This window comes from Dermacentor silvarum, chromosome 3, assembly GCF_013339745.2.
Source record: "Dermacentor silvarum isolate Dsil-2018 chromosome 3, BIME_Dsil_1.4, whole genome shotgun sequence".
In the NCBI taxonomy this organism is placed as follows: Eukaryota; Metazoa; Arthropoda; class Arachnida; order Ixodida; family Ixodidae; genus Dermacentor; species Dermacentor silvarum.
The window spans coordinates 184843322-184868702 of NC_051156.1; the positions used below are offsets into that span (position 1 = coordinate 184843322).

At 48.2% G+C, this 25381-nt stretch overlaps 1 protein-coding gene across 1 annotated transcript in view; it reads left to right on the forward strand.

Annotated features, from left to right (window-relative positions):
* LOC119446230 (mucin-19) overlaps positions 1-25381 on the forward strand; it is a 463166-nt gene that overhangs the window by 277111 nt on the left and 160674 nt on the right. Inside the window, exon 4 of the mRNA XM_037710600.2 lies at positions 15942-16082. Within this exon, the coding sequence (XP_037566528.1) occupies positions 15942-16082 (141 nt within the window). The remainder of the gene's footprint in view (positions 1-15941; positions 16083-25381) is intronic.

Genomic DNA, 25381 nt, shown 5'->3' on the forward strand with positions numbered 1-25381 from the left:
GTCGCGAATGGCGGTGAGCTTGTGCGTGAACGGTGGTAGCAGTATGTGTGCATTAATATCGACCTGCGCAAGTGATCTTCCCAGACCGAGACGTGAGAGATACGAAATAAAACAGAGAGAAGAACAGAAAACTAATGAAGCATAAAAGACGAGATAGACACGACTGGCAGAAGCAAAAATTCACGAAGACGCACGACATGACCGCGTGAGCCTCATCGGCGATGGTATATGCATGTGTGCTGCTGCGCCAATGCGTCAAGGCGGGGTGAAGCGCGCCTCCATAACGTTGTGCGGCGACTCCGAGGGTGTCTGCGTAACACGTAATTACGCTTATAAATAATTTGCTCCCTCCCATTTCCTCCCCTCCCCTGGTGGTGCTCAGGAGAAGTATGCGATGACGTCACTTGTCTCGAACATTTCTTCTTGCCATCTTTCTTCCTTTCTTTCCTTTTTTCTTCACCATCACGGGACGCGCTCTTATTGTTCGTTTGTTTCCCATGCCTTCTCGATAAGTTATCTTGGATGGATGGAAGAAGAAGAAGAAATAAACTTTATTTATGGAAGGAATGGATGGACGGATGGATGGAAAAAAACTTTATTCAGGTACAGGGTGTTTCCACCTGCCTGGTTAGTCCCATGTTGGGACCGGGAGGTCAAGCCTCCTAACCCTATCACGGGCGTACCGTACAGCCAGGACTTGAGCGATATGATCGCGGGATTTAATCATTTCTGAAAACCGATCCCGCGAGATGCCAGGGCCGAGCGACCAACACTCTCAGAGAATATGTTCAAGTGTGTCTCCTTTTTGCATGATTTGCATATAATATTCATGTCTTCAACGTTATGCCATGCCTTCATTTGTGCAGGTTAATAATATGACTGTGTTTGTAATTGCCTAAGTGTAACTGCCTAAGTGTAACTGCTTGTGCTCTATTTAGTCTAATGTGAGGGGGTGTAAACTCCCTCCTGCCAATGTAGTAATGGTTTGTACTTTCATTGTATGTCATGAGCGTATCTCTCTGTAGGTTCTCCAATCCAGCAGAATCAGTCATATGTAAAAGCCATAAATTATCATCTCGTAATTCTCTGTACTGCTGAAGTGAAGAACACTTGCATGGTATTTTTTTTTTTTTTTGCCAGTATATGTCAGGTAGCCCTGCCTGCTTCTATTTCAAACTGTAATAGGCATGCATCTGTTTATGATTGTTTCGGGTGGTTGCACGGAGCTAGCACCGCATCTGTGTTGTAGGTTATACTTTTACGTTTTCCGCTATCTTTATTGACTGGAGGCAAGCAGTCGCAACAGCAAGCTCTAACAGTTTTCTATTATTTATCATCTCGTAGCTGCAGTTATCAGATCGCGTGCGATTGGTGGTCCGCTGATAGTACAATATCTTAATATAAGCTATCCACTTTTCCCCTTACTGTGTAATGACGCGTAAGGTTGTCCATAGAACTGATTGTTCCCTACACCTTTTGGATTGATTGATTGATTGCTTGGGTCTCGATTTACTGATCAATTTTTAGCACACTAGTAACGGAGGCAGTGTATACCCCTTCTCCTCACCGGCATTTTCTGGTCGCGATAATTGCAGGCAGTTTCATTAAGATAAGTATAAACCTCGAAAGTCAACAGCGCAGGAGCTCTCAACCGCAAGGATAACGGTGCTTCGTGCTGTTCGAGCCGTTTTGTTCTCACGCCACGGCAAAGCGCCTGCCTTCCTCTTGTCCCTACAGGCCTTTGTTTCGTCTCTCTGTCCGCCTTTTCTTTTGTTTTTATCAGGGCATCTCCAACAGCTTCGTCGATCCCCCCTGTGACACGCATTTAGCACAAAAGCTCGCACGCACGAGCATGTCATTACGCCACAATCGGGCCCGTAAAGTCGGCGCGGCGGGCCGTCCCTAAAGTCATTCCGATTCGCGCGCACTTGCAGAAAGAAATACTTTAAAAAAAAAAAGAAAAGGAAAAAGAAACGAAAAGGTGCCTCGCGATGGATATAAAACCGTTGCATTGTCCGCGCGTATCGCCTGTTTACTTGCTTCATAGCGTTTTTCCGAAACCCCGCTCTCTCATTAATGCGTCTGTGGCCCCTGATCTCTGAACCGACACAGACGCACGCGATGCCCGAGTTCCCGCAGAAAGCCCGCAGAAAATCGCGCGTGACCAACGTCTTGACTCCCGTCTTAACGTCGTTTCGGGCTCTGCGCGCGGGTTTTTTTTCGTGGTTCAGGGAGCGGAGAAAACGACTCCAAGAACAATGCCTCTCTACGATGCTGGCCACACCCCGGCCCCTATAAATCTATCTATCTATAACACGCAACGCACTTGTACATATACGTAGACGGCAGCCGTGGTGTTTGCCTTCAGAGGTTATGGAAAGGTACGCCTGGGCAGTCTCTATAGGCCAGACGGAGCACCAACGGGCCACGTATAAAGCTGCGCTAACGGCGCAGCATCTCCAACGGGCCTCGTGCTTCTATAACTTCCCGGGGCGACTAGACGACGCGGAATTCGTAAAACGTTTCTGTTGACTTTTTTTCAGCTTTTCGGTTTGCCTGTGTGTATACGATCAACGACATGCATGCGGGTTATATAGCGGCCAACCTCATTTCTTTTTCAACTGCAGCTATAGTTGCTAGCGCGACTTCGTATATACCCAACTGGAACAAACGCTCGTTTTTACGGACAAAGGGTCGTGTCTGCGTGCCCCATTGAAGCGTAACCAAAGCCCCGGACACAGAGAGCGGACTGCATTAAGGTCGCACCGAGGTGCGTCGAACCGCTTTTTTTTGCCGTTTTGCGTCGAAGCGGCGCGCGAGCTTCTGATGCGCCGTGATACTGGCCGTACCAGCGCTTCCGTAAATGCCCGAACACGCTGTAGATTCGTTGATCCGATGTGCTTCATGCAGAAACTCTGCGAAGTTCTTGCGCGACAAACTTCTTCGACACGGGTTCACGGTGCCTGCTGTGATTGTAGTGGTTCCGAGCTTTTGGTGGCTCTTTCAACAAATATTTTTCAAGGTTGCTTTGTACTAATTACTCGGTACCAAAGTGCTTTGGCTGGTTGGCGCATAAGCGAGCAAGGAGCTGCAACTTTCTGCAGAGATTGTGCACAATCTGAGGACAAAGCTTACAACTGCGAGTATACCTCGTAGCGATCAAGGTAATATTTTGATATATAACAGCGACTAGCGAAAACTGAAATAAAATAAATTTACGCCATCGCGCATTTGCGTCTCTGTGAACGTCATTAGTTGGACGCTGCAAATTCGTGCAGCATATTCAGGTATGCAACATTACTCAATAGCTAATTGAGCGGTCGCACGCGTTTCGGCCGTAGACGTGACTTTCGATCACGCCGACGCATCGCAAAGTTTCATGAAGCGGGCACACAGATACTCCGTAACCATCCTGGCCACGCACTGGAGTTGTACACTCTGTCGAATGAAACAAAACTATGAGACCGATCTCGCTGTTGTTCATATATAGTTGTTTATTTCGGTATATAGTAACGTTCTTCTCAGTGATTCCCGGCTTCTCGACCAGGAGCGGCTGGCGTCTTTCGGCACAGATAGTTCGGACGAGCAAATGACGCGCGCGACTCACCGCAGAGCGTGAGCTGGTTCACGCGAGGAGAATGGCATAGACACGACAATCCTTGCAGAGAGATCTGTCCGACGCTGGTATCGCTCCACGAAATCACAGGAGTACGAAGGTAAAACAAAGAAAGAAAGAAAGAAAGAAAGAAAGAAAGAAAGAAGAAAGAAAGAAAGAACGGCGCCGTTCGAGAAAAGTTTTAGTCGCCCTCGATGCACGCTCCAAACTATCGTTTCTCTCGTAGCGCGCACGACTCTCCTCTGCGTCGTTGCACCAAAAACGCGTGCGCGGCGCGACCAAAGTTGAGGTGAGCGCAGGGGGCTCTCGGCGTATGCGGTCGGTCGGTATCCTGTGGGCAAACTGCTGCGCGGCTAGCGTTTCCCAGCAGCCTATCTCTGGCGGCGATCGCGAGATCGTGAGGGGGAACGCCGGACAGAAGCCGAAGCGGCGTGGGTCGCGCGAGCATTTTATAAACCTCGCGGCGCCAACAGCAGCAGCAGCAGCAGCAGCAAGCAAATGCGCACCAACGGCAGCGCGAGCGGTGGCGGTGGCCGAACCAAGCAGCAGCGACCAGCGGCAACCAACCGGTCTCCCTCCACCTCCCCCCGATAGCTGCGCCGGGCCGACGTCGTCTTCGTGACCGGACACGTCACGGGTCAAGTCCGAGTCACGACCTTGAGACAAAAAGAAGAGGCAGATCCTCCTTCTCTTCGTTCTATCTTTCCCAGTCTCTCGCTTCCATAGGAGCTGCGAGGCCGAGAGAGAGAAAGAGAGAGAGATAATGTTAAGGAAAAGAAGTGGCGAGGTCATCTGGCATGCATGCCGCAGGCGGATGCGCCAGCGTATTGAATGCTCCTTCTTGTGAGAGGGTTTCGTGATCCTACGGCTCGCAGAGCCGTGTGAAAGGGCGGGGAGGCTGACTAGCTTCGTTGAGACGGGCGGAGGGCAAACCAAAAGTGAAAGTCGGGGGGGTTAGCGAGGGGCCACTAGTGAAAGTAAGCAAATGAATGCAGCTTATACGTCTTTTTTTGTAAATTTATTTCGGAGGTAAGGTCACCTGGATTCGAGATCATCCTCGGTCACAAAAGTATTTCGACCGTGGCATGGCCACGTGTGTGAAAAGTCCTGAAAGCGATGCATGTATTACTGCAGTTCTTGAAGTCGACAGACCTCAGTGACTGAATAGCTTCGGTGTGCACCTCCAAACCAAGCGATACCCTCATCGTCTTCTTTCTTTCTTTTTCTTTTCCTTCCTTTAGATTCTTCTTCCTCCGTAGGGTAGCAAACCAGATGTGAGTCTGGCAGTTGTAACCTAAACTGACACCACGCCCACCCGCTTGAAGGGGAGATGAATATATAAGAAAGACAAGCAGATTAAAAGAAAAAAAATAAGAAGATAGACGAGTAACGCGCATCACACGGAGAGTGCGAGCATCACAGACGAGAGTCTAGTCCTGTGTTTGACAGTAATTCCAGCAGAGCATTGTGAATCTCATATAGAGTAGAAGCAGGACTTTCCGGAAAAATAAAATCATTACGTGCTGTTCGAGCAAGATAAAGTTGCTGAAACTTGTTCAGCAGTACGCAGCGACAACTATAGAAAGTTTTAACATTCTAACAGCAACAAGTGCTCTAGCGTTGCTCTGTATTGTCCGCAAGCCAGACACGAAGGGCTCGGCGCGCGTCCTTGTCCGAGAAGGCGAAGTCCAACATTAACGCACCCGATGCGTAAGAGCGCACAACGCTGACTTCACCGATGATACATTATGCAAAGTTGATGACGCTCGACTGCTTATACGCCACCACCTATACAGCGCTCACACCCTGATGAGCGTGTCGACAAGGGATTGTATACATTCTGCTCTGAAGATGTCTGTCTGTCCATATACGCCTAGCATGCTGCCACAGATGACACTGGTGATGCATAAAATGACAAACACATAGACGCTATCCCACGCAAGCGAGATACACAAATGAGAAGCCAGAAACGGTAACAAGCAACTAGAATGTTTCGATCACGTCAGTGTCCCGAATGAATATTAAGTTTGGTACAGAAATCAACCGACCAAATTTCTTTTTCTTTTTCTTTCTTTCTTCTTACTTACTATCACAAGTAATCGAACCGATGTCGCAAGTGTTTGCAATAATTCCGAGAAAACGGTGCGTGTGTGGCAGATAAGGCTATCTCCAATTTGCAATATGCATAGCTTGTTCGTTCTGCACAATCAACAGGTTCGTACGCCGTGCAATTTCGTGCTGTGTCGCCAGAACTGCAATTGCTTTGTGCTATTTCAGTTTCCAGCGCTTTGCAAGCAAGTGTCGTAGTTACTTGTGTCATTCCGTGGGTCGACGTAAGGGTATACTAGAAGTGCACGAAGAAACCTATTTACACTATCAGTTAATCGTGTAAACAATTTTTGTTTTGTTTTTCTTCTTCATAAACGCTGTTCCGCGCTGTAAAATCTCCTGTTTCGTGGGTCGTCTAAGCATATGCACCAGAGGAACTTGTTGCATGCAAGAAAAAACACAGAGGAAAGCCGCCAGGCCTGAAGTGGAAACGTGAATAAGCAGGCAAATCACTAAGCGACGGGAAACGGCATTACCGCGACAGCAATATGAAGGATTACACTAAGCATTTAACACCCGGGAATGACTGACAGCGTCCAACCGCACAGATCAAAATGAGTGTCAATTGGATAACTCGTTTAGTCATTCTTCCATTATTTACGATAGCGAAATGTTCAGTCGTGATATAGTGAAGGCCGGAGACGAGTTCGAGTCTTAGCGCTAAAGAAGGGCTTTGCCGTCGAAAACGTTTCTGTTTCAACGGTTGTGGGTGACACTGAGTCCATTGTTGGCCGAATGTAAAGTGCCTGAAAGAGCCATTGCTCCACCTGTGTTATCGCTCCCATTTAGTTTGACTTGCGACGTCACCGATTTCTCCCCGTGTAATTTATTTAAGCTGCTTTTAATTTGCTAGTTCGCCTTGCAAACAAGCAAGGCTTTGCTCGTTCTCACGAGGTGCACATACCTTTCAAGTTGTGGAGGGTAAACATCCCGAAATTGTGGGGGACTTCGGATGGATTTAGACGTACCAGCTGGTGTTTTCTCTAACGTGCGTCCAAATCACGGTGCACGAGCATTCGTGCATTCCACTCCCGTAGGAATGCGACCGTTACGGTCGAAAATTGAACCCATGGCCTCGTGCTTGACAGCACAATGTCATAAGCCACTTATAACCACCGTGGAAGGTTGCACGCGCATTTCAAAATGATCAAATTTCTGCGAACAAGCGCATACAAGGATTACAAACTTTATCGCGTTTATTCTGTTTTATCGCATTGAGTAAATGAATCCAGCCGCTTAAGTAGAACCTTAACGTCATCTGAGCACGGAACGATATCGACGACACGTAAGCGACCGCTGGCTGTTTACAGGGGCTCAAGAGAGGAACACAGACAGCGTTGGGGACGGCCATGTAAGGCTGTTTTATGTTCGCGACAGGCTATCTGGTTCGTGCTGCTCAGGGGCTTATACAAGAGTGTAATGATCCGTTTATCGGGTCCTAATCCGAGCGCTAGACCAATATGCGCTTAACACGTCCGCGCAACCATCCGTGATCCTGACGTATTATACGGGCTCGCGAGATAGCGTCTTCGGCGTATGCAGTACATCGTCACCTGCATCGACCGTCATTAAAACCCCACCGCTAGATAACAGGGACTGCGTGTATACGCATAGCGCGACTTAACCGTGGTATTAGAGTGTCGCCACAGGTGTCCCTTGGCTTTATTCGCGCCGTGAAGGAAGCTGCATTAGCATAACCGCCCCGTGGGTCCTTGTATGAAGTGCTGCGCTGTATTAAGGGTCGCGCCATGTTCCTGATGCGCTAAACCAACAGCTATAGTGACCCTCCCTGGCGACGACGAGCACGAATTATATATGTATAGCAAGCCCGTTTATTTCTCACCGTTTACCTTTTGTGCAGTGATTAGCATGCCGCAAACAGGCTTTTACCGCGTACAAATATTTGCGTAGGTTAGGTTGCGTTTGCTGTTTCTTTTTTCTCTCCTTTGAAGTTTCAGGCGTGGTAGTGTTGGTTGCAACCTCGGCTACACAACAGCGGAGCGCCGGCTGAATATTCCGATCTCGTGATTTGTATTCATGCCTTCAGCTTCTGGACTTCTAAAGGCTTCCTTGCTTCTGAAAAAAAAAAAAAAGGAAATGAGTAATAGCTGTTAGGCAGTGCTACCATGTTCTTGATGTATATTTAATTTGATGTAAATAGTTATCCTTAAATGCCAAAGCACTGTGATCTGGCGCTTATTCAAATCAGCAAGAAAGCGCAATAACTGCACCAAAAGTACGGTTGTCGAGATATTGATCTCAGAGTAATAATAATAATTAGGTGAGCTTAATTTGCGTTTTAATTACACATGAACAAAAGGCAACAGCATACCACCTTCTCAGAATGCTGTATAACTTAGCTTTACATATTTACTAAGACAGAACATTGAGAAGAGCACGTTTACTTTAGTGTTGATTGCCGCCATTACATTCAGTTGACCATATGTCAGCATCTCTGGGGGGCACGGAGGAGCTGGAGACTGCGCAGACGACACTGTTGCTTAGAGATGTAATTGGCAAAGAACACTGGTAGTCCGCGAGAGAACAGATTATGATTGCCTCGTTCTGGACGCGCTCCAAAGGCGTTCTCTTATTCTAGCTTTCTTTCTTTTTTGCTGGCTTTATTTCTCTCGGGAAACGGCCTCGGGGCTCCGGTAGGGAAGACAAATCGTTTCAGGCGCCGTCGCATACCCTGAAAACGGCTACATCCGGAAGAAAATTTTCTGTTAAACCGGTCATTTGCGAGCACTATCCATATTTCCTCAATACTGCGCGGCCAATTCCTCTCGGCGATGTCTTTCTTTTTCTCTATTTCCGCGGCCGTATTTGTAGTCCCCAGGAGCACCCGTGTTCTCTCTGTATAGGCATTCGCGGAGACTGTGATCCTTTGGGATTAAAGGTCCTTAGTGAGCGCCGCGGTTCGAATGCCAAGCAGATGCACCCTTGCCTTTGCCTTTACGTGATCACGCAGCACCGGCGGCGTGCAGGACCCTTTCATCTTTTGCTGCCTGTTGGCGCTTTTCGGGCAAACATCGCCGAATAGGCCGAACAAATTCGCCTCCCCTTATATAGTATACCGTATAAACTCGAGTAAGGGCCGCACTCATTCAAGAGCCGCACCCCAAGCGTGGCAGCCCGAACTTCGAAAAAAAAAAAAAAAAAAAAAAGGTCGAGAAAGAAATGGATAAAAGAAAGAAATCTTGTCTGCTCGGGCGGACAAGTGCGTGGTTCGCGGTGTATTCAACCATCGTTGTAGAAACCCGTAGAGTCGCAGGCGCATCTGCCGCCATAGATGGCCCTGAGGACGACTGTATACCCACGAGTGTGTTGCCGAACCGAGCCCGAATAGTGCAACAGGCAGCGGCTTGAGGGGTACGTAGAGGGGCACCAGGTGCGCGGCGTGAACGCTGTGAACGAATAGGTGCACTATAAAAACAATAGCTTTTGCTCTTTTGGGCACAAAGGGATCGCGAGGATTACGCACGGCCGGAAAAAAGAAAGAAAGAAACCGAATCACATTTCGTTAATAAGCGAAATTAAAAATTCGGCAGGGAGACTTAAGACATCTTATATACATGTGGGAATGCGAGAACATTTAGTGCCTGTGGTGAAATAGGCCGCACCTTCAGTCACCCAGATGACTGCGACGCTGATGTTTGCAATGACGCACGCACACATTAGTCAGCCAGAACTGTGGAGCCGCCGTGGCGTCCGGGAAACGTGCTCGGCTCGCACCCCTGAGGCCCGGGTTTGATCCCCACCCAGATCGAAATTTACCAATTTTTCTTGTCAAAGCCATTAGTTTACTTTGTTTACTGTAACCTCCCTGAGAAATGTGACGTCAATCTGAGCATTCTTTAACGTGTTTTTACTCTTTGCGGCGTCGGCCATGTTTGGTATACTATCTTTCGGTGACGCCGACGGATTTTAGCGTAATGGGGCACATATAGAGCTTCCGCATTAAAAGTGAAGCGCATACGCGAGTGTATGCGGTAGTATACACCCGGAGAGCGCGTGCTCGATAGGCCAGCTCGCTCTGTTCGTTTGTTCGCCACCATAGTGTGCGTGTGCAGTACAGAGCGCGTTTGGGACGCGACCCCGGAGAGATTAAATCGCGCCGAGGAATCCGACACGCGGAGGCCGTTTTTCACCGGGGGTCTCTCCCGGAGTTGGGAGGTCGACCATTAGTCTATATTAAGCCGGTGCTGCAGTGCAATATGCCCGTTGCGCTCTGCGCGTGTACATTTTGTTGTTGTTTTCGACGTTCGATCACGCGAATCCGCTCGGTCCGGTCGCCGGTGTTATTCACCCTCTTTGCCATGTTTAGCGTGCAATGTTTCGTCGCTGAACGTTTCGTGCGAGTATACATGCACAAAAATTCTCAGTTAATGGAGGTGTAGGACATTTTGTACCACAGTGTTCTGGCCTTAACCCCGTATGACCTTAGTAATACAGATGCGGAATCGCTTTTTAAAAACACATTTTGCATGCACAGTCTCTCGCCAGGAAGTTTCCTTCTGCTGAGATACTATTCAATAGCGCATACGTAGGAGCGAAGCAGTTTTTTTTCGGATGCAGAAAAGAATGATTTAGGGAGATAAGCTGTTGGCTGAACCGAGAGTGTGACTTGTATACACGCTTGTTTTTAGATCGTTATGGGAAACGCTGATTTTGGACGTGCTATGCTATGGGTCGTTGCATTGAGCGGTCGTTGCGTTAGGTGTCTACTATAGGGGGTATCGCCAGACGCCGTGCATAAAATAATAAAAAATTATTTCTAGAAATGAATAACTTGCTGCTTCTAAACAGCCTCTCACATTTTTTTTTTCCTTTACTCGTGCCTTGTTGCGCAGTGAAGCTACCATCGCAAGCACCTCACCATGTGCTCGCAGCAATGACACTAGTTGTAGCGCGTAATGCCGTATCACAATTTTTCGGGAAGCGGCTGCGCGATTTGCACACTGCATTAGTCCGGCATCTTATGATTAGTTTTTATTTGGTCAGTTTCTTGACGGCCGATGTAGGGACGGGGGTTTCTCCGTTCTTTTTTTTTTTTTTTTTATTGCCACCCTTTGGAACCACCGCACCATGTAGGCACGGTCTCCTGTTAAGATAAGACGAGCACGAGACAGTCTGTCGCAAGATGACCACTTTTTGTGAGAGATAACGTCTTCTACGTAATATTCTTACTGCGACGACAGAGTTTCTGGATGCTATATAGATATCCGTTGTACGATCCAGAAACAAGTTTAGAGCGCTTGAAAAGACGGTGACGAAGATGGAGGATGCAACGCGAGCGCTCTCATTCATTCGTCGCCCGTCTTTTCAAGCGTTTTATACTTGTTACGTGTACCATACTAACAAGGCCGAACGTCAACCCTTGTCAAGTTCATGATTTCGAACCTTTCCATAATTGTAAAGCTAGCTTTCCTGTGATACAGCATGACCAAACTAATCCGATTTAGCTACTTTTGCAAACAGCAAGTACCAGTTCAGTTTGCTCGTTTTATGCCATAGGAAATGCAGACGTGGACTCCCGATCTCCAACATAGAAAGTATGGCCAGGAGACAAGCCCCAGCATGTGCAGCTAGCACTTTGTCTTCACTTGAACGATGTGCCGTGACTGCGGTAATTAGTTAGGTAAACGTGAAATGCAGACAAGCGCACTTGCGATTTATGAAAAGGGTCCGACGTTGCCTAGTGTGTGGCATATACGCAGAAACCGCCGAGTAATATTCTACCGTACGCGAAATCGGCTCCTCTTATGTTTCGCTTGCTTATAGTCTCCTGGCCGATGCAGCCGCGTAGATCCGGCATGGGTACAATCCCCCACCTAAGAACGCCACCAACACCACCTTCTTCTGTCCATAGATGCGGAGCTCCGTCAGTTAAGAAAGAATACGCAAGTAAGAAAGGTGGCGAACGACGACCGACTTCCGTGAGTGGCCTCCCCTATAGGTGCATACACTTAGAGGGTCAGCGAGCTGCAAACAAACATGCACTGACGCGAGAGGAGGTTCAACACAGCAATACCGCAGCACACACTCCACGACCCCAGGGCGGCGGCGGCGGCGGCGGCGGCGGAGGGCGCTCGCTCCACCGTCCGGGATGCTCGCCCCGCCGGCGGTTGCGGGCAACGCACGACGCCCCGAGCACGAAGTTCGGGACCTGGGGTTCACGCGCGCCCGGCGGGAGAATCCTCGCGGGGTTGGTGGGGAGGGGGCCGCCGATCGCGTGAAAGTGTGCTGAAGCGGGCGCCGCGCCGTGAGTGGGGCATATGGGTATAGTGTATACTTGTGTTTTGAGTGTGCACGCGCGATGAGGTCGGGGAGGAGGGGTAGGAGGGGGAGGAGGGGGGGGGGGGGCGGTAGGAACTGCACACAGCTAGCTATAGCTGAGAAACGAACGCCCAATCGACCTTCGAAGGCTTTCCATGCCTCGGTATTATTTTCGCGTGCGTGCGTGTGTGCTGGTGTACTTACCCGCACGGCAGCGCATGTATATAACCGTGCTTGTCGGTGATGTTTCGGCGGGTGCTCGTGCGATGTTCGCGCGCGTGTGTGCATCCATCGCATGCTGCGCGTGCTGGGGGAACGGACGTACCTAGCGACCGGCCGGACGGAAGATCGTGAACCTGCACGGAAAGTCGTGGCGACCCTCGGAGCGTGACCCGCGATTCGGCGCGACCTTTTCTGATGACCTTTTAGCGGCGGCGCCGACGACGGAGTAGAGGAGGAGGAGGAGGAGGAGGATTACGAACGGCGAGAAGGAGAGATGGTAAAGAATGGGAGAGGAAGATTCTCGAAACATGCAGTACTCGAAACAGCGAGAACTGCGCTACCACAGTTCTCGCTGTTTCGGTTCCTTTTTCGTTTGACAAGTTAAGCGCTCGACGCATCTCTGGACTTTTATACAGTGACTATATGAATAGTTCAATCGCCAGAACTTTCGATGTGGCGTTGATTAAGTTCAGGCTTCTTTTTACTCTTGGTGTTAACATGCTGTGCGAAGCATAGGACGGTGTTGAGCTGATGTTCTGCCGATTTTTATTATTTTCGGGAATGATATATCAAATAATACAGCGATACGAAGAAACGTAATGGGCACACCTTATAAATCCGAACTAAACAACTTCTTTTTCTTTTTCTTAGGAAAGTAATCCAGCGCTACTTTTTTTTTTTTTTTTGGACGAGGACACAGAAAGACATGACAGGACAGACGCTGCATCCCCAACTAGCCTCGCAACGTGTTCTTTTAGGCAAACAACTTCTGTCGTCTACTTCAACGCCCTTTTAAGCAAACATTCAGAGCCACCCGAAAATCCGGGGGCTTTTATAGGATCACAGTAAGAATAATATAAAAGCGACCAGAAATGAGAGGGTGAAAAGGGTGCTGTCGAGTGAGGAGGAATAGAAAATCGTGAAGCAGACGCCGCCGCCGCCGCCGCCGCCGAGAACCGCATGAGTCCTCACGATTTGTGCAAGGGGCTCTCGCCCGGCCCTCGATATTCTGAGATCACGAGTTCCCGTTTGTCAGTGAGGAATAGCTCGTGAACTCTCAAGGTTTTCTTTTTCCTTCCTCGCGGCGTTTGTTGTTCCCCCGTGGAAGGGCAAGCAGAAAAGGCCTAAGGTGAGGGGAGCTGGAAGCTGAAAAGGTCGGCGATTATTTATAAGGCCACGTTGGTTTTCTTAGTCAGGTCCGGCGCCGCACGCCCCGAATTGGTCAGTTGCTTTTAGTTCGCCTCGTGCCCTTTCCGTGCGTAGGTTTTTTTCTTCCCCTATATACCCGCGTTCGTCTTCGATCGGCACGCCGAAACCAAGATAAGAGTTACTTTCTTATTATTTCTTGCTTTTGTTGCAGCGGGTGAGAGGTTGCGGGTACGTTTGGCGCCGGAGGAGAGAGAGAGAGAGAGATCGTGGTTTGGAGAAGCTGTATATATGTATAGCGCGGATCCGCCTGTGGTTTCCACGATTTTCATCGATTACGCGCGCTGCGATCGTGAAACGCGAGGAGCGGAGGATCGCGGGGGTATAACCGCGCGCGGGACGGCCATAAATTGGCTCGCGCGAGATTTTCGAGATCCGAGGTGGTTTTTTTTAGCGTCGTGATCGTCGCTTGTGTTGTGTATGTACCGTTCCGGTTTCCAGGACCACACCGGCTCCTCCCGTTACCGAAACAAAGAAAGAACTGCGCGCATCCCCCATCTTTCCTATTGAGAACGCGGGAGGGCCCCATCGTGACCGAGAAAGCAAAACTTTGAATATTTAGCGTTGGTAATTATCGTTTCGTCGATCGATGAGGAAACCTCGGCGAAGGTCGTCACGTGGTAGTTACCGTATATATGTATGCTCTTCGGAGAAGGCTGTTCTCGTCATAAATTTGGATGTATTTCTGAGCTGTATACCGAGCAAACCGCTCTGCGAATGTTTTCAGGATAGATGTATAAATGCGCTTGGTAGTAGTGATCCGCGTGAACATAGACAAAAAGTTAACTTCGTGCAAAATGGGCGCACAATGTCCCCAAATAGATGTTATGCGGCAGATGCCGTGCTTGGTTTGTCAGCTGTTGTCATTTTGCAGTATGACGTGCGAAACTGTGGTGCACAAACTGTTTGTTAGAACGCGCCAACGGCCAGAAATAACGAGCAAGTCATACTTAAGAAAGGTTTTCATTAAATGGTGGCTGCCAGTCTAATGCGGAACAATATTGAGTCTAACAAGCCGGCCTGAGACGCAGTTCTCAGAAACGACCATCTTCGTGGATGCGACTCCAAAGTATGCTTAACCAAATACGTAAAACGTACGTATCTGATTAGAGATATATGTGCCGCTGGCCCTTCGAAATCAGAGAGATTATTTTAGTGATCCCCCAATTTTTATGTTGTTCCCGTTTGTTTCGCTGATGAATCAGGGCGTCTGGAGCGGTTTTTTAAGGTAGTCGTCTGTATGGAAACCCAAATTTACGAAAACAGCATAAGCAACTTACGCAATTGTGAAACATCCTCTCAATGGTCATTGAATGTTGCCGTCGTCGACATCACGTTAAGCGGCGAATGTACCAATCTGTGGACAAAAAGCGCGGCCGATTTAAACCAATGCCATTGTTTCCCACACTTATTGTGTACACGCTCCCGTACCGCTTGCTGTGATGTTAATTTGTCAATGTGCACCGAACAAACCGGCCCAATACTTCGAACATGAGCGTTTGAGAAGAGTAAACGCCGTATGCACGCCGTTAATTATTATTATTATTTTGTGAGAATAACAGAGAAAGTATCCCAATTATTGTAACATATCTTTTCTGTCTTGCCTTTCTGTGAGTTCGCCGAAATAATCTGTTTATTGTCGCTGTAATATTACAGAAAGAAAATCGTTAGTTTATTCAGTAAAAAGAGTAACACTTACTCCACTCATGACCACAGCTTTCATGTCGTACTAAAGAGACAAATGCTGAGCTGTGATTGTTAGCAGATATGTACAGATAAACACGCTACTTAGCACGAATTAGTTGTGACCACCCGACGAGGCAACCGGCGCCAAGACAGCCGGTACTACGCGACGCATCCAAGAATCAAGTTTACGAGTTTATATAGCCTTGTTCTGAGCGCCAGGACTCGTCCTAACTGCAGCTGCAACTTATTCAGGTACTAACACCGATTGCTTCGCGCATACGAAATGAATCTGCCCATACATTCGTGGCTGGTGAAGCTGCCTACAAATGTTAATTGAGTGTAGTAAAGAGACGAAAAAATCTAATTTCGCTCACAGTATTGATGACACATTTTCATTTTACCGTGTGGGAACCAGTTCTGTTAAACATGAATTAAACTGTCTTTGATCAGTAGCAGAAGACAGTAATTTCTTAAAATAAAATAAGCTCCGTTTCTTCCATCGAAAATAATTTTCTGTAGTAAAAATAGAAATTTTCCGTTTTTTCTTTGCCATATCACATTAATTTTTTTTTTTTTACTGCACTGATCAGAGCGACGTACTCGCCAACAGCTAACGGTTAATTGAGATCTAGTGAGTTCAGTATACGAGCTGGATTACTATACGCTTCGAATGAGTGTTTTTACTAATCGGTTTCTTGGAAATGCATACAACTCTTTTACGTGAGAAGGAACACCCTGATGCTCTCGGCGTTCCTTCGCCTCCAAACAGTTATGTGCAGCAGTGTGTGCATTACGCGTTTCCATTTTCGTTGTATGGTTGCAGGCACACACAGCAGCCAGCCGTCGAGTCCTCTGTCCCGCAACTCAGCCGGCACCGGCGCCGAGAACACCGACCGGCTCGATAGCGACGTTTCGGACCGCCTCAGCAGCAGCATCGCCTCGGGATCCGAGGAAGAGCCGCTCGGTGAGTCACGTGTCTTTCTCTGCGGGTTAGCTTCGAGCATGCGTAGCGCCTAACCCTTAGTTTAAAAAAACAAAAATTCACGAAGGAAGTATGCGTAAGCATTGTGCCATTTGCTCATCTCCACGCAGCGCGGTGCCATTATCAACCTTAGCATACTTGGTCCGACCAGCATAAACACTTATCAAGCTTTATCGCTCGTTACCAATCTTATCGGACTACATCCGACCATTATCAACCCTTATCGGTTGTTATCACGCTTATCGAACTTGATCCGACCCTTACCAACCCTTATCGGTCGTTATCAACCGACGGAGTGGATGTCCAGCAAAGCTGTTGCAAAACAACCACTACAACTGTTGAGGCGGGTATGCATTGCTTTATGGATGGTTCGGATGCTTGTTTTGAGCTTGTTCTTTATTGAAACGTATGCTGTTTTGTGTGTTGTATGGGTGATTCCAATGAATGTATGCACTGTTCGCTTCACTTTGCTGAACGCTTGTAGCCTCAGTCTTACGGGGGTATGAGCCATTGCATGTTTTGCTTGCTTGCGTGGCCATGATCCATTGCTTACCCCCGGGGGTATGAGCCATTGTATTCGTCATGCGTGACGGACGGACAGGTTTCTCGTTTGGTAGGCATAGAAATGCTTACGCATTTAAAAATGACTTGAAATAGTCTATAGATTGTTTCTTGATATTATTATGTAGGCCATATTGCATTTTAATATACTACACGTCCTTTCCTATAACCATCGACATTTTTAAAAAGCAATTTTCGTCACTCATAACGCCTTAGCCAATAATCGCATTAGTGAAACGGAGTAAGCATATCTTTCCAACTTCTCCACTTGATCCTCACAGCTAAATCTAATCTAACGGTTACTTCAGGTATGTGTAGCTACTGTTAGATTCAGCACGTCTCACCTTGCTCCTCGCTTTCCCTTTCCTGTGTATATGTTTACAAATCAAATAATAAGAATAATTAATCCAGCAACAACTTTTGTCTGAGAAGTAGACGTCACTCCGAAGATGCGTATTGAAACTGCGTTGAGTCGGGTTGACCTTGCTCCGCCCTTTTCAATTGTAGAGGGTCTTTGCGAAGCCATAGGTTTCCTACTGTTCAAGACAGCAGCCGCGAACAGTGCATGGCGTTGGGTCACAAGTGTCAGACAAAAACCAACCGAAGATTAGCCACCGTGGAACACATAATGGCATCGGAAATGAAAACACTCAGAATTATGAAAATATATATAAGCCAAGCACACACTCAAGGGTCATATGCCACTTCTGTAATAGACAAAAAAAAAAAAGAAAAAAAACTATCACAATTAAAGGTTCCGTGGGTTTGCCTGACGCTCCACGAGGTTACCGCTTGACTTCGTGCGTTGTAACTTCTGTTTTCCGGCGCATCAGACTGACTGCGCAACCTTTCGCGTTTCTTAGATGTGCTTTGTAATACGATTTTGCCCTATTCACGAAATAGGCGCAAGCAGGAAGAAGAGCCACGTTGGGCCCGTGCCAAATGCTCACGAATGAGCGACGACTGGGCACAGTGGCCTATTGTAAGGTTAAGGCGCCGGACACCGCTTTGGTTAAGACGCAGTAAGCAGAGAAACGATCAGCGCAGAGCTTGACGCCGAGGTCATGGAATAGGGCAAACTACGTGAAATGTTAGATGTAGCTGGCTCTGTTGAGCATTTTTGAATGATTATTATGATTTCTGTGGGCCTGCGTACTTTTCTGGCATTTGGGCGAGCGCTGCGCGTTGCTTTGACTCACCCGCCCGTGTTGTTGTGATTAGTGAGCCTGTATTGCGTGGTCGAAGCCTGCGAAACCCTCTCCCCGCAAGCTGTCGAGGAGGGTGAGAGTCGGTGAGGACGTCTAATTCTAAGCCTCTGCGCGATGACGTGTTTACTGTTCACTGCGATTCTCTCACTGCTCGCACATCTTTTATTCGCGTGTGTTCGATACGCGGATTACAAGCGTTATTTCACCCAGAAAAGGATATTACTGGTGACCTTTTTATCCAATCAGGATGACTGACGTATGTGTGTAAACTTTATTCAAGTGACAATGCTAGCCTTGTGTTAGCACTCGCGATTGGATGTGCCTTCGGGGCAGCCGAGATTAAGAAAAAGCTCAGAGGCGCGACTGCCGCTTGATTTGAGGGAAATTAAAGCATGCCTCCTTGAGCTGTGATAACATAAAGAACTAATTATTTAGACAGTCCATGCAAATTCCGTGGAGTTTTCTCCATGAAGTCGGTAGACTGTAACCACGCCATAAAGATATAGTCTTACACATTTTTTTGTCGACTAATGTCTACAGGATTTCTGCGTTCAGACTTTTTGAACGCGTATATGGGCCAACAACAAAGCGATAAATATAGAATGGCTAACGACATCTGTGAAGAGGCGATGTGTATATTTTGAGTAGACAAAGCGACGAGTCGATGTGAGGGATGGCAAATATGCCCGGAAGTATACACCCATGCTCTATTTAAGGAGTCCAAATGCAATTTTGTCAGGGTATAATGCGACTGCGCTCTACGTGACATAGTGAAGTCAGGACAGAGCCGTTGCCAGCACGCCTCGGTCAGTTTGAATCTGTTTTGTAGCTGTATACATCACCACCACCATGCGCAGCCACAATCGCATCTGTCTGTTCAAATGGCACCCGTGGTTACAGCCTCCTCTGCGTCGAACATGCCTCCTCCTTCACCATGTCGATAGCTCGTGTGGTATCGTAAGAACAAATACATTACACGCACACATGCGCGCTTGGCATTTCTAATGTTTCGTGCGTTTTGCCTGTACCAACTATAGGTAGTTGGTCTTAAGAGAATAATCAATACCCATAACCCATTCTCTTTTGCGTTAGGTGTTGAAGGAGTACTAACGTGACAGTTTTCACGTGTCTTTTCCTTCTTTTTTCTTTTGCGGTAACTTGATCTCCAAGCTTTTCAAACACTAGAAAAAAAAAATACCAGATAAGCCGCCAGAGCGCCCTAAAAACTTCACTATAATACTTTTTTTTTTCCACGAACCAAGGGTGCTTTGGAGGAAGGTCCGAGTTTGCCAAAGTTCGGGATCTCCGCGATCTCTGGCGACGCCCTCAATGAATGAGGGAGTGGTATCAAGGCATTAAAATCAACCCTCGGCAAGCCTCCAGTTTCATTAGCTTATCTAGATTTACTCTTGAGTTATCATCACTTGGGCGTTACATCATGGGCGACCGAAAAAGCAGTCACGTAGTTAAACCGTCAGCACCTTGCTTCATTTGTTTATCGTTACACCCAGAGCATTATCTGTGCAAAAAAAATATAGAAAATAAAGTCTACCTTTTAATGTATTCGAAAGAGCGCTACCGGTTGGCGTGTCATTGCGTCACGTCTGCACTGTTCGCATTCGTCGTTGAATAGACAGGATACACTGTACGAAAGGCGTGGCAAGCCGCTTGCGCAGGGTGTGTAGATATATAGCGGCACAGTCACGGTATTGCGATATTGCGTTGATAGCAATTAGCGGTGCTGGCACGTAACATCGCCTCCAGTATTTGAAACTAGGAAGTGGCGTACGCAGGGTGTGTGCGCTCGTGGTCACATACGTGGTTTTATCTCCACATTTTCTTGTCTGTTGCTTTCGCTCGTTCCGCTCTATCTTTATTCACTGAGAGCCGTCGAGCAAAGTCGGGTAAAAATTAAAAATTATGGGGTTTTACGTGCCAGAACCAGGATCTGATTATGAGGCACGCCGTAGTGGGGGACTCCGAAAATTTGGACCACCTGGGGTTCTTTAATGTGCACCCAAATCTAAGTACACGGGTGTTTTCGCATTTCACCTCCATCGAAATGCGGCCGCCGTGGCCGGGATTCGATCCCGCGACCCAAAGTCGGGTGAACGAGAAACTCGGGGGCATCCTTCATGGCGCCCCAGGAGCCGTATTCACGAAGGTTTTCCTTCGGAAGTGCATTTTGCCATTGGTCGCTGCCGCCCTCGCTGATGATATGTGTAACATCAGGATTGGTTGGAATACTCTCTTACGAAAAACTTGTGATTTCGCCGAAATCGCAAACCTTTTATGGATAGGTGTTGATTGCAACTGATCAGCCGCCTTTGGTCATGACATCATGACGCACCGGCTCGCTCCGTTCCGGCGATCACTGTCAGACGTGAGCGCAGTCAGAAAAAACGCGCGTATCACACTCGCTTGTATATATATATATATATATATATATATATATATATATATATATATATATATATATATACAGTGGAACCCGGATATATCGAACCCACATATTATTGTGTATATGGAACAGCTCTAAAATACCCTTGAAAGTTTCAGTATAAAGTTTTTATTTTATATATCGAATCACCTATATATCGAACTTTTATGTAATCTCATTCAGATTCGATATATCCGGGTTCGGCTGTATACATATATAAAATGACGTTGATGTATAGATGACGTTGCTCGTAAACGTCATCTGCCCTATTGCTGCACGAATTCAGCAAATCTTGCTCTGTGTCATGACGTCACGGTGACGTTGACGACGACGCCGGGTCAGGTCTCTCGAGACCAACTGTAGCATCGAAATAATAGGTCTTATAAGTGTCTGCCAACCATCATTTTTTGCTGAGTACAATCTTTCGAAGTGCGAGAAGCGTGTCCTAGAGTTTCTACAAATTAAAAAAAAAATTATATGTGTCAGTACCATTCGAGAGCAGTAATGATGCACGACCGCCAGGAGCATGCATTTCGCGCCCACTTCACGACAGATACGGGTTTGGTGGCCCCCTTATAATAAATACTCTGTAGACGTTTGGCTTACACTTCATTCGCAAGCAGTGTCAGAAATGGCGAGAATGTTGCACGTCGCACTAGAGTCTGTCAGCAAAAGAAAGAGAGAGAGAGAAAATAAAAGAAATGAAAAAAATATTAAAGATGCGATACGCCGCTCACATCCCTTCCTAACCACGTCACTCGCCCACTCGACGCTCGCGTGCCACGTGCGTCATGTTCGCCCAGGAAGCGACGGTTTTCCACGTACTAATCGCTGCGCGTGCTATAGAGGCGACATGGCGGAATCTTTGTTACCCCCCCCCCCCCCCCCCTCGCTGACTACGTAGTACGGCGTAAGCCCAAGCAGGCAGCACTCGACATTTGTATCCGTCCGGAGGAGGGGGTTGTATACGATGATGCAGTCGGCTGGGAGACGCGTCTGAAAGACGTGTTCGCACGCCAGCGGCGGGGTCAGCGTGACGCCCCATCGCCGGCGAACGTCGGTCCGGGTCATCCGAGGCTAACACAGCGGCGACGCCTTCCAATCTACACGTCCGCTAGGCTGTAGAGTGAACGTTAAAGATAGAAAAAAAAAAGGCGGGAATAAAGAAAGAACAAGATTAGATACGCGCGAGCCCAGATGGAAGGAAACAACGGGCACACGCCGTCCTTCCCTTTCTCTCTCTCTCTCTCACGGGGGCGAGAGAAAGCCGTATGCTGCAAGACGAACAGAAATCAAAGCAACAATAACGAGTTAACAGTCGAATAAAGATTTGAAGAGATGGAAGAACTAGGCACGTGTGGCGAGCGGCGCACGCGCCCGCAGCAACGGTACGTGCTGTGCTTGCGCGGGGCTGACTCAACCCGTTTTATGAGTCGTAATACGCCGCCCCGTCGCCTCACAGCTGGAAGAGTAAGAGAAGAAATAATATAGAAATAGGGAGAACAAAAAAGAAACGAGAAGGAAAGGTCGCTTTCTCTCTAGCGTGCCGCGAGCGAGCGACGGCGAAGCCGCCTGACGTGGCTGGCGCGGGTCAGAGGTCACGGCGGAGAGGGTCAGGTGTCGGGGCGGAGGTCACGGCGCGCGCCGCCGGAGGTGAGAGTTCGAAGCGGCGCGGCTGCTCCCCCGCGGGCAGAAGAGACGGCGGGCGGCGAATGGGTCGACACTGCAAGACGGGGGAGGGAAGTGGAGGGAGAGAGAGACGGGCTGAGGTGGCACCGTCAGTGAGGGGGAGATTTACAAGCATAACCTCTGACCCAGTTCCGAGAGGAGGATTTGCCTGGAAAGCGCCGAGAAACGCGAGAGCTCACCATGGGGGGAAGGTCGCCACGTCTAAGTGCGTCTGTTCGTGTGTGTGTGTGTCTAGGACTTCGGCTGTCGGCGACCTCTCGCGCTTGTGATCTTTGCGTGGCCTCTGACCCGACCTCACTGGAGACCCTTGACACGGCGACCTTTGTCTGGAGGAGTTATAAGGAAAGGCCTCGGTCGGACCGTTGCCGTCGATTGGTCGGTCGCGCTCTCTGGCAGAAAAGAAGTATTGTTTCGTCTCCATCTTCGGAGGGCCCCCAGCCGCTGACGTGTGTTTCTTTACGTATGCCGTTACGAGTGCGTGCACTCGGACGGACGCGTCATTTTGAGCGCGTTCCTGTTCGACCTTTCGCGCGCGCCCCTTTTAGAGCTCACCGTACGTGAAGAGAGATTCGTGTCGTCGTCGTATGTCTCTGTTCGAAGCCATTTTCGCTATCGCAAGCTAACAGTGTGCCGTAGAGGGAAGTTAACTTTCTTTCGACACGTCGTTGAGACTTGAAGTCAGATCTAAAGGATCGGGGGATTGAATTAAGGACAATTGTGCCCCCAAGAAGTCAAAATATTATCGTTATATACTTCCCGTTTGGATTAATGTGTTGTCTGGCATGCAAACATGTTGTAACGTACTCTGTGTCATCGTTTTACTATTGATATATCTAGAAGAAATAAATGATAATCAGGCTGTAGAGGGGCAGTACAGAAAGAAACAACATGGCACCTTTGCTTAATTAAATCGGGCAGGACATAACAGCGAAAAGTGAGATTAAGAGCCGTAATGTACAGTTGTCTTCAAAATGAGAGCACTGTAAGCATAACGTTAGGGCCAAGTGTCAACCACGCGTGTACAAGAGAGAGAGCAAGGAGAGGAAAGGCAGGGAGGTCAACCAGAAGAGCATCCGGTTTACTACCCTGCACTAGGGGGGAGGGAAAGGGGAGATAGAAAGAGAAAAATAGGGAGAGAATGAGCACTGAGTACACGTGGGACGATGTACAGGGACACTATAGGCGGTCTTCTAAACCGGTGCACTTCAAATACAATACTAATGCACGCAACGCTTTTTGTGCCAGTGACGGGTGTAGCCACGGTCCGAGTATCTTTGACTCAGAGAACGGTCTCGAGTCCAGCCGGTTTAAAGTGGTGCTGAGAGAAAGGCGTTGTACGTCGTAGCGAGGACAGGTACACAATAGGTGCTCGATGGTTTCCTCGCACATACAGGAGTCGCACATCGGGCTCTCGGCCATTCCCATACGATGTGAGTAAGCGTTCGTAAACGCCTCTCCCAGCCACAAGCGGCACAGCAAGGTTGCTTCGCCACGGGAAAGGCTAGATGGCAGTTGTAGCCGTAGCAAGGGGTCCAACTTATATAATCGGCAATTGAAGGAACTTGAACTCCATAAAGCTTGTGACGTTTTGCGTGCAAGCAGACGAAGTTCCCTGGCAGTGTCCGTCCTCGTCAAAGGTATTGTACGCGTCTGGGTGTCTTCGTGGGCAGATCGGGCAGCCCTGTCAGCAATGTCGTTGCCGATGATGCCACAGTGAGCAGGAATCCACTGGAAGACTATGCTGTGCCCTGTTTCCAGAGCATGGTGATGTACTTCCCTGATGTCGGATATCATCTGCTCGTAAGTTCTGTGATGTAAGGCTGACTTGATACTGTGAAGGGCAAACATTCTGTACAAACATTTTGTACAAACATTCTGATGATACATGATGGTAATACTTGCGTGCTGCTCGCGCTCGTCTCTGGCATAATGTATTGAACAGTACGTACAGGCTTCCTGAGTGGACTACATCTGTGAAGGTCGTGATACGGAGTACGACGCCAATACTTTTTTCTCTCAACTTGAATGCTTCCTGCTCACATTGTAGTCGCTTCTGTCTTCCTAAGATCAGATAACGATGATTATCTAGCGCCATCTGCGGCAGCAGTCTTAACAGTGCGGTGATATGGTCCACTACAGTACAGCCGCGCATCTAGCGGTTGATGTGGATGAAAATTCACGTGGCGTATAGATGACGTCGATTTTCGCTTCGCCCGCGAAGCCTGCAGAGGTGATTCAGGTCCGTCTTCCTCACTGGCGCTAGATAAATGGATGACTCTTCAATAATGCGAATAAAAGCCCCAAGTTGCCTACGTGTGTGGAGGAGCTTCTTTCATTTCACAATGAGCACGTCCATGGGCGATTAAAAAGGCGCTCACGTTCTCAACTGGCCGCTTCTTCATAAGCACGAACAAGCGCTACACCTATAGTACGAGGAAATCGCCGTAGAATTAAACGAAAAAAAAAGAAAATTAATAACTGCAATGGAAATTGCGGAAGCTCCTGCGACCTACGCGGCGTCGCGAATTGAGAAACGCAGTATGTCACGGCGCATTTGAGTAGACATCCGCATATTTCATAGCTTGGACGGCGCGCCGCGCGCTCGCCGGTGGCTTTAAGGGTTATCTGCCGATTGAATCTTCAGACGCAACTTGCATACCACCACCGCCGCTTCTTTTGGATCCCAAACCAAAGCGCGAAATGATCAAAGAAAGAAAAAAAAAATTGAGTGTCACAGGACTTTAGTGCCCGAGACTGTTTGACCGCGTGCGACCCGAGATGGGACTCGCCAGTGCCAGCGGCCACACTCGCGACAGGGCTAGCTGCAAGTGATTCGTCCCGCTCCTCGTCGGCAACATATTGCAGTCCCGTCAACCGTGCTTGGCCCAAGCGCGGGCAGTCTCGGTTTCGCGCGTCAGGAGCATTGGTATTCCTGCGGCGCCGTTTTTTTTTTTTTCCGCCTGTGAAGAGGCCTTAAAACCAGTGGCTTCGGGTCAAGGGTATATACACGCGTTCGCTTCGTGTTTCTTTATTATTATTTTATTTTATCGTTACAGTTCTTTTTGACTGTTCTTCATTGCGCTGTGCGTGGAAAGCTTAGCAATGTCACTAATATCCCAATAGAACTTTTCTCTGGGCTAGTTAGGGCATGATTATTAAGAGCACAGGCGTAGTATTCATTTCATAAAGGAAAGGGGAAGAAAGGAAATTGCCGCTGACCACATTGGAAAGGCCTATATTGAGCATCTAGCACCTGAACAGCGACCAGCAGGGGGGGTGTGGGTGCGAAGTACAAGACGAGAGAATAGCAGAGAGTATGTAGAGTAGAAGGGGAACACTGTATACACTCATTTATAAGTAGCGACTACACCTGTGTTTCGCGC